The sequence below is a fragment of the Eupeodes corollae genome, chromosome 1 (assembly GCF_945859685.1).
Source record: "Eupeodes corollae chromosome 1, idEupCoro1.1, whole genome shotgun sequence".
NCBI lineage: Eukaryota > Metazoa > Arthropoda > Insecta > Diptera > Syrphidae > Eupeodes > Eupeodes corollae.
The window spans coordinates 258103263-258113683 of record NC_079147.1 but is presented as its reverse complement, the minus strand read 5'-3'; the positions used below and the strand labels follow the sequence as shown (position 1 = coordinate 258113683).

Sequence of the window (10421 nt, the reverse complement as noted above, 5' to 3'; positions counted from 1 at the left end):
AGATACTTTTTTTTCGAGACAACATTTTTGAGATACAAGTTTTGTGAGAACTTCTCAAGAGAACGCATGTCTGTAACTGCACTAGCGCCACTTTCCTCCATCGTGTTGAGTTTCCAAACTAAACTCCAATCCATTTGCTTGCGATTGTACCAAAGTGTGCCTGCCAAAGAGAATAAAGTATCTTAACGTATTCCATATAAAATCCATTGAACTATCTCCCATCCCACTCAATCACCCAATTCAACCCTCTGCCAGCATGAAAAAGAACCATTTTTACAAACTCTTGGACGGTTTTCCGAATCACATCAGTTCGAGTTCGAGCGTTGATCGTAAAGGACGTGCACTGTCTTCACGTTCGGTTGTTAGAAAAAAACGGGTTTTATAGTAGAGTACCTACCTATAGTATCTAGTATCTGAGAGTTTCATTCAGTTTTGTATCTACCAAGAATTTAGGGAGTGATAGATATTTTTTTTTCATTTTCCATTCCTTCCTCATTCAATACAAATTATTTTTTTCAATCTTTCCTGAACTTCGTCGTGAGTGAAAAATTCAACTTCGATTCAAATGAAAATTTAAACTAAACGAAAAACCAAAAGTGAATAAAAAAGGATGTAGGCAAAGTGTTAAGCGTTTATCAAAAAATAAAGAAGAAAAAATATTTTGGCAAAAAATGTGTAAAATTTTAAAATTAGATTTTTAAAATTCAAAATTTCCAATTCCCAAAAAGATACAGTGACCAAATAAAAAATGAAAGAAGTGTTAGAAAAATGAGTTGTAAGCCTCATCCTTGTGAAAAAGAAAAAAATAGTAAAATAAAGAAAATTAAATAATTAAACAAACCTTCTTTTGCCAGGTTGTGTGTGTTTAATTTAAGATTTATAATTTAATTTTTTGGAATTAAAACACAAAAAATAGTGAAAATAAAAAAAATGATAAAAATGGAAAAATCCTATCAAACGTTCGCGATAATTATCGTCTTGTTAGGACTTCGTTGTGCTGCAATCTTGGCCAACGAGGGCAGCATGTACGCTTCGATAACTGGCTCGCCAATTCTGTCCGGTAATCATTGTTCCTGGGAGTACAACGGAACCACATCGGTCACCTGCGAATTGCGAACGATCGAGCGGACTGGGTTGGATCTGCAAGGTGCAGATGGAGCCAACCAGCTGCTGATTAAGTGCAGCGAATTGTACCTGTTCGAAAGTCAGTTGCCTCAAAATTCATTTGCAAGGCTACAGACATTGGATGAGCTTAGGTTGGAGGCCTGCAAGCTCCTACAGTTGCCCAATAATGCATTTGAGGGCTTGAGCGCTGTAAAGACTCTAGCAGTTAATACGAAGAATGCCGATTGGGGACCAGGCAAGACCTTGGAGCTCTTTCCGGATTCTCTGATTGGCTTGAAGCAGCTTACAGAGCTGGACTTGAGCGAGAATAACATTCGAGCCTTGCCAGCTGGGTTCCTCTGCCCAGTTGGGAATCTACAGGTTTTGAATTTGACCAAGAATCGCATTCGATCGGCTGAGAATTTGGGAATCACCGATATGAACTGCAATGGTGGCAGTGAATTGCAAATTTTGGATGCAAGCTTTAATGAGTTGCGATCAATCTCGGAGAATTGGGGCATCTCGAGGTTGCGAAGACTACAGCATCTCAACCTGCAACACAACAACATCTCCGAGCTATCTGGGGAAGCTTTGGCCGGACTAAGCTCCCTGAGAATCGTGAACTTGAGCAACAACCACTTGGAAACGCTTCCTGAGGGGCTCTTCGCCGGCTCCAAGGAACTCCGTGAGATCCACCTGCAAAACAATGAGTTGTACGAATTACCCAAAGGCTTGTTCCATCGTTTGGAGCAGCTTCTGGTGGTGGATCTGTCGGGCAACCAATTGACGAGCAATCATGTAGACAATACTACTTTTGCCGGATTGATTCGATTGATAGTCTTGAATCTTGCCCACAACGCTTTGACACGAATCGACTATCGAACATTTAAGGAGCTTTATTTTTTGCAAATTTTGAATCTTCGAAATAATTCCATTGGGCATATTGAAGATAATGCATTCCTGCCCCTCTACAACCTGCACACTTTGAATTTAGCCGAAAATCGACTTCACACTCTGAACGACAAGCTTTTCAATGGGCTCTATGTGCTATCGAAATTGACTTTAAATAACAACTTGATAAGTGTTATCGAACCTGGTGTCTTCAAGAATTGCTCCGATTTAAAAGAACTGGACTTGAGTTCGAATCAATTGAATGAAGTTCCAAGTGCACTGCAGGATTTGGCCATGTTGCGAACTCTCGATCTGGGTGAAAATCAGATACGAACTTTCGATAACAACAGTTTCATGAATCTGCATCAACTGACCGGCTTGAGATTGATAGACAACCAAATCGGGAACATCACAGTGGGCATGTTTGCCGATTTACCGCGTTTGAGTGTGCTTAATTTGGCTAAGAATCGCATTCAAAGCATTGAGAGGGGTTCCTTCGACAAGAACTTTGAACTGGAAGCCATTCGGCTGGACAGGAACTTCCTCTCGGACATAAATGGTGTCTTCGCGACTCTGGTGTCCCTACTCTGGCTAAATCTGTCAGAGAACCATTTGGTGTGGTTCGATTATGCTTTCATCCCGAGCAACTTGAAATGGTTGGATGTGCATGGAAATTACATCGAAGCCTTGGGCAACTACTACAAACTCCAGGAGGAGATTCGAGTGAAAACCCTCGATGCAAGTCATAATCGCATCACAGAAATCGGTCCGATGTCGGTGCCGAACACAATCGAGTTGGTCTTTATCAACAATAATCTGATTAGCAATGTGCAGCCGAACACTTTTGTCGACAAAACAAACCTCGCCCGCGTGGATCTCTATGCGAATGCCCTGAATAAGCTGCAATTGCAAACTCTGCGTGTAGCCCCAGTTCCACCAACGAAACCGCTGCCCGAGTTCTATTTGGGAGGCAATCCCTTTGAATGTGACTGCTCCATGGATTGGCTGCAGCGAATCAACAATATGACCACCCGCCAGCATCCGAGGGTAATGGATTTGCCCAACATCGAGTGCATCATGCCGCATGCTCGTGGGGCGCCAGTTCGTCCATTGGCCACCCTCGATCAGACCGACTTTTTGTGTAAGTACGAATCACATTGTTTTGCTTTGTGCCATTGTTGCGATCTGGATGCGTGTGTTTGTGAGATGACATGTCCGAACAACTGCACTTGTTATCATGACCAAATTTGGGCACAAAACGTAGTCGATTGCGGTGGCATGAGAAGCGTGGAGCTGCCCAATCGTGTCCCCATGGATTCGAGTATTGTGTACTTCGATGGAAATAATTTCCCCATTCTCGAGACTCACTCATTCTTGGGTCGGCGAAATCTGAAGCAACTTTTTGTCAATGGCAGCCAAGTGATTGGCATCCAGAATCGCACATTCGAGGGGCTAATTAATCTACAGATTCTCCATTTGGAGGACAATAAATTGGAAATTTTGTTCGGGTTCGAGTTTGAGCCTCTAACCAAACTAAAAGAGCTCTATCTTCAGAATAATCTGCTGACTCACATTGATAATACAACTTTGGCTCCACTTACTTCGCTGCAGGTTCTGAGGATTGATGGAAATCGCCTCGTAACGATTCCCATCTGGCAATTACAACTGCCTCAATTCAAGCAAATGAAAGCCTTGACACTTGGTCGAAATCAGTGGACCTGTCGGTGTAAGTTCCTTCAAGAGATGACCGTCTACGTTGCCGATAACGCTGTCATCGTCCAAGATTCTCAGGACATCTTCTGCGTTGCAGAGGGTGGCATCAAACGTGAACTGGACTTCAATGCGACATCAGCCTGCACAGACTACTTTGCCGGAGGTTCGATGCTCCAAAACGGTATTCCAAAACCATACATTCCACTTCTGGCTGCTGCCCTGGCTTTGATATTCCTTCTGGTGGTGGTGATTGTGATTTTTGTTTTCCGAGAGTCCCTCAGAATTTGGCTCTTCTCCCATTATGGAGTTCGAGTGTTTGGACCTCGATGTGAAGAATCAGAAAAATTGTACGATGCTGTGCTGCTTCACTCAGCCAAAGACTCAGAATTTGTTGCAACACATCTAGTCTCTGAGCTGGAGACTGGTCGTCCACCTTTACGAGTCTGCCTGCAACATCGCGATCTTACCCACGATGCCACTCACTATCAGCTCCTGGAGGCGACCAGAGTCTCGAGACGAGTCGTAATCCTGCTATCAAGAAATTTTCTTCAAACCGAGTGGTCGAGATGTGAACTGCGACGTGCCATACACGACGGTCTGCGTGGAAGACCCCACAAACTTGTCATAATCGAGGAACCAGAAGTCCTCTTCGAAGCAGAATCCGACATTGAACTTCTACCGTATCTGAAGACCACAGCAGTCCATCGGATTCGACGAAGTGATCGCCATTTCTGGGAGAAACTACGCTATGCTCTGCCAGTTGAATTTCCCTACCGCGGCAACAACTACACCCTCGACCACAACCACGAACGGATCAAACAGCCTGCCAGTCCTGGCATCCTCTATCGCCAGGCACCACCACCAGCCTATTGTCCCGATGGCGAGGATCCCAATTATTCCTCTGCAACAACTGCAACCCCCAGTCCCCGTCCAAGTCGACGAGGGGCGCCAGGTGAATTATCCTCACACGCCAACACTCTCCACCACCCACACGCCCTCTACCAGCAACATCAAAATCAGGCCTACAGCGGTCGTCCACCATCCGAGCACATCTATTCGAGCATCGATTCCGATTACTCAACGCTCGACAATGAGAACATGATGATGATGCCCCCACCATCGCCACCACATCCCACTGCCAATAGCCTCCACCGGGTGATGCAACAGCAGCAGCAAATCCACCATCAGCCACAGGCTCAAACATGGCGACCCCAACAACAGGCGCCACAGCATCATCACCACAAACAGTCATCGGGCAGTAGCTCCAGTTCCACAATGCCCCATCAGCAACAACAGCAGCAGCAACAGCAACAACAACAACAGCAATTGCAACAGCCCCAACAACAGCAGCAGCAAATCCAACAACCAGGACAACAGCAAGGTCAGCATGTGCAGGCGTATTTGGTATAGGCTATCGCTGCCATGGAAAACTATCATCATCAGCGACAAACCACTTCCACCGCTGGACGCGTGGCATTCAACAATTTTAAACAAAACAGCTAAAAGTAGCGTTAATCCCAGCATCAGCAGCATTAGCATCAGGAGCGCAGTCATTATGCATATATATAGAATATATATGAGTAGTTGCAGTTTAGCAGCACATACCTATATACCGTTACAAGAAAATAAAATCACACACTTTCGCTATCTCTCTATCTTCATTATGCTCTGTCGTGTGCAAAAAAAAAGATGAAAAACCTAAAAGAAAAATCCAACAAAAACACGTATGTATGTAAATAGCTTTTTCTATTCAATGTAAGTTGTGTATATTTAGTAAGAAACTAAAAACAAAAAAATATTTAGTATTTAAGAAAATTTTCTATTTAAAACAAAAAAGTATTTTTTTCCTTATCGATTTTCGAATTGGAAATGAGATATTTTTAAAAAAAAAAGGACACACAAATTCCCAGTGATTAATTTAATTTGTTTAAGTTCTTTAAAAAATTAATAAAAGAAAAACATAAAAATAGGACAATTGTATAAAACTCACATGAAAAAAAAACTAAAAGGGGAGGAAAAACACGAGAAATGGGATAAACAAAAGAAAATTAATTTAATTAATTCCTTGTAAAAAAAACTTCCATTTTCATAAAATCACATTCAGTTGTAGTTTCCACTAAATTCACATGAAATCAAATTTCAAATTATCTTCGTGCGAAAAGTTTGTTTCCTTCGAATGACATTACCTCGTAATTATATTATATTTATTTATTTATTTTTATTTTATCTCTAATCAAAAATAAAACCTTCTTCCTGAGCAAGGTATGGAAAGATACTTTTACCTGCAGTTTACACATTTATCTTTATGTTAAGCGAAGTGAATAATTTTTAATTACATAAACTTCAATGTAAAAAAAAATGTTTCAAAAGTGTAAAAGCTTTCGCACTTGAAAACACATTTGAGCGTATTATTTGACTGAATTTCTAATTAGGTTGTTTGACATTGAACTTTACTTTTAAAGAAAGGTTTATAAAATAAATTAGCAAAAAGATATAGGTAAAGACTTTTTGGTATAAAGGTAATAGCTGTCAAGAAAAAGAAATGAGAGGAAATTTTTAGATGCGAAAAAAAAACAAAAATTGTGGAAATTTCAAATTTAACTCATTTCGACTTTATCTTTTGATTTTTCTCTAACTTTTTCTCAAGGCTGATGTAGGAAAACGAAATTAAGTTAACATTTTAAGTTGACGTCAGAACTTATTTATCTCAAATTCTTTTGATGTAAATTGAAGTAGAATGTTAAAAAAAGAAACAAATGTAGAAAAATAAGACAATTGGATTTTAAGATCTTAAATTTCTTTTTTAAAGTGATGATGTTTTTCTCAAACTTAGACTTTTTGCATTTATATTTCTGTGGCTAAATAATACAAAATAAATAATTTCAACTATCTGGAAAATTGATCTCAAAAACTTGAACAAAAATGCTTAAATAATTTTAAAAATTGAATATAGTCAAGCTTTGAATTGCAAAACAAAGCAAAGATCAAAAACAAGAGAAACAGGAAGAAGAAATAAATTAGACTTCCAAAGAATAGCCGTTCATTGCCAACTTAAACCATTTTGTTTTAATAATCCTGCCTTTTGTGTCGTTCATCATTAAATGACATATTTTTACATAAGATGTGGATTTTTGCTACTAGAGCTACAATCCGTTCCATTATCTTCGACATAATTTCAGTCTATAACTTTGTTGTAAATGATTACATATTACAAACTATTGCCAATTACATGCTATTTCATATTTCCTCCTTATACATTAAAGTTCAAAATGCCTTTGATTTCCTTGAAACTCTTAAAGTTCCACATTATTGAAACAGATGTCCTTTACTTAATTCCCCAGCACACACTAACAAAAATACCCACCTACCTTTAATCCTTGCAAACACAAAAATTCCCAGCCCACTTGTGACACGTTGACTGACGCATTCAGTTTAAGAAGAAGCTTATTCCCTTTAATCTTAAATTTACAAAAGAAAACTTAACTCAGAGGTACATAAGTATGTATGTTCGGTTCGTACCACCCACCCTCAAGAACAACAACACTTAAATAAATAAAACTTCCCTTTTTGCTCTTATATCTTTTATATTTCTTTTTTTTTTTTGCTTGAAATTAAATTAAAGGCATTGAAATTGTATATTCCTATGACTTTGAAGAAGTTTCATCAAATTGCATTATTTGTACATTCTCTTATATACACAGGTCCTTCTTTTCTCTTTATACGAGTATATCCTTTCTGTACTTATAAAGATACAGAAATAGGAAGCATGAGTTGAGTATTAAATTTATGTAATACAATGTATGTATAGTGAAGAAGAGATGTTGTAGGTGGGTTACTTTTCCAAATTGCATCGATCGATAAATTATTTTGAAAATACATATCTACATAATATAGAACACTCAAATACACGTACAAAGTAGTATATTGTATATTTATATGTATAAATATAGATTTCAATGCACACAATAGATGAAATAATGTTCAATGACATATAAAAGTCCTTGTGAATTGTTCTTGTTTATATTGCATTTTGAAAATTCCTTTAAGATATATAAATTCAAAATCAATAAAACAGACGAACACGACGACGACGACACGACTTCAAGAGACGAAAAGAGTGAAAAAGGAGTTTTTTCTATTATTTTGTGACGACAAAATTGCAATCGTCATGCTACTATTTTTAAGGAGGAAATAAAATTAGAAGGAAAAATAAAGAAGTTGGTCTTAAGAAAGATTTTTAAAAGATAGAATGTGTACTATTTGCTTTAAAGTTTAAAATTATTTGTTAAAGATTTTTAAAGAAGTTTATTTAATGTTGAAAAATATTAAGGTTCTTAAGAGAATTTTATTTTATGGCATCAAATGTTTAAAGATATCTCGGGTCGGCAAGGTTTTGTTTCTGGCAATCAAATTGCACTCATAGCCCTGTTATAGCTATCAACTATAAACTAGATACTTGATACATAACAATATTTTAGATGCATTGGTATTATATCTATCAACTAGCAACTTAGTTGAAGAACTGTGAGTTTTATCACTGTAGTGAATGATTTTTTGACATGCTTGGTTTGGCAAAAAAAAATTAAGGAATAATGACTTCGATGGTATTATTTTTTTTAAGGTTGTTATGATGAAGTTAACGCAAATCAGCAGCTCAAAATATGCAGAGCATTACGTGATTCTTCAAACCCAATGAATTTGTACATGTAATAAGATAAATTGTACAGTTTAATAAGATAAATTCCTGAATTGGCTGATGAAACTTCATTACAGATTTATTCAAAACTTCAGGCTTTCCAAACAAGCCTTCCTGGAGGTGTAAAACGATATTGAGGAAAAACTTAAACCGATTAAAAGTCAATAATCTATTCCAAATGTATTAAAACTAGCAGCGGTTTTAAAAGCCTTGGGACAAGGAAGTTACTAATTAAGCGTAGGAAACTTTGCTTTCTGTATTCTGCTCTTAAATATAAAAATACAATATAAAGAAATAAAGTAATTTTGTATAAGAGCAACTACATTTTCGCACAAAGAATTTTTCGTTAAGTGGTCAAAAAAAAACACAAATACTTCACATGTAAAACGTCAAACAAATTAAATAAAACTCATTCGCAATGAGCTTTTGATAAATATTCACAATCGGTCTAAAATTACAAGTGGATAGCCATAATACCAACTTATCAAATAATTAATAGAAATTATCGACTATCAAATTGATATTCATAATGAGGCTCTAAATTGGATCTCGACCGACCGACTTCAAAATTACTTCATCACGTACGTTTTTTAGGATATTACTTTCCGAAAAAACGGAAAGAAGTAAGGATTTTTGAGGCTATCTAAATTCATAGAGTGATTTATTGCAAATCTTTCAATATTTAGTTTAAATATTTATAAAATTTTCGAAAAATCGTCATAAGTTCTAAGATTTTAGTTGTTTTTTTTTGAAAATTTCTCCTCAAATAAATGGAATACCAAAAATCAAGAGTCATTTATTTGTAGCATCATTTTATTCATAATTGAAATCTGGAACTCTACTGTGTAACTCGATTACAAGAAATTGCTCAAATTCGAAAAATTAGTACTATGTATCTATTTGACTGCTTTCGAACCAACAAGAATCGAATAGTTCTAGTAGTGCCAACTATATTCTTATGAACTTTCGAATAACCGAGGAACTACGTAACTCGAAAGTAGAATTCCAAACAAGGAAAAATCGAAAATAATCGCTCTACATCAAATGGGTTTGCGAGCGAAGTTTTTTTTGTCAAGGTGTAAGTATAATGTTGAATATGAGTTCCATCTACCACCCCAATTACACCTGGAATTCATGTTTTTTTTTTTAAAATAGCGTTTGGACTTTCGTTTCTCTCTCTTCCTCATTCATTTCAAAATTATTCATCAGCGGGCAAATGACTCTTTCGGTTGAACTCAAAACTCGGAAATGAGTTCCGAATGGAATCAAAAGTAGAATCGAGATACATAGTAGAGCCTCTTTCTCTAATTTAAGCTCAATTAATTAATGATATCTTTAACGTATAAACCACAACACACAATGATTTTGTCGGGATGTAAGGGAGTATATAAAATTGAACCCGTGGCGTGATAGGTTGTGCTTATAGGAGAAGTTAAAAAATCCTCAAAAAATAAGTTTTGTCATACAAATTGTTTTCTCAAATCAGCTCCTGACATAACTTGACCACCGAATGGTTTAGAGTTTTTTACAAGCTTTAGCGCAACTAAATTTAGAAAGTCTCAAGACTATAATGAGGATTATCATCGTTTCAAAATCAATCATTCTACTTTTAAACACGCTCATAAAAGAGGCTGAAAATGATATATGTAACTTATATTTGGGTATTTCAAAGGTAAATTAAAAGGCAGTGTCATGATTGCTTGGTTTCTTATTTTGAAATCCTTAAAGTCTAAAAAATTCTTATTGTAAATTTAAAGAACCAATAAAATTCTTAGGATGAGTTAGTTTTGGCAAAATATCTTCTTAAAAAGTCGCTAATACCAAAATACAAATATCTACTGAAAATTTGATCAAACATTTTTCCACATCATCTATCACTTTTGTGTAGTTCTAAGAATTGGATACCGCATGAAGCTTGAACACAATTTTTACCCCAATTTCGAAATAGGTAACAACAAATTTAATTACTAACATTGTTCAAATTGTTGTGTGGTACGATTTACAACTTACTAAGAAC

At 36.7% G+C, this 10421-nt stretch overlaps 1 protein-coding gene across 1 annotated transcript; it reads left to right on the top strand.

Moving 5' to 3' along the window:
• The first annotated feature begins 274 nt into the window (after positions 1-274).
• On the top strand, positions 275-7886 carry LOC129939053 (toll-like receptor 7). The gene has a single exon (XM_056046919.1). It carries the CDS (start codon positions 931-933, stop codon positions 5116-5118), a length of 4188 nt encoding a protein of 1395 aa, XP_055902894.1. The 5' UTR covers positions 275-930; the 3' UTR covers positions 5119-7886.
• Positions 7887-10421: the final 2535 nt, after the last annotated feature.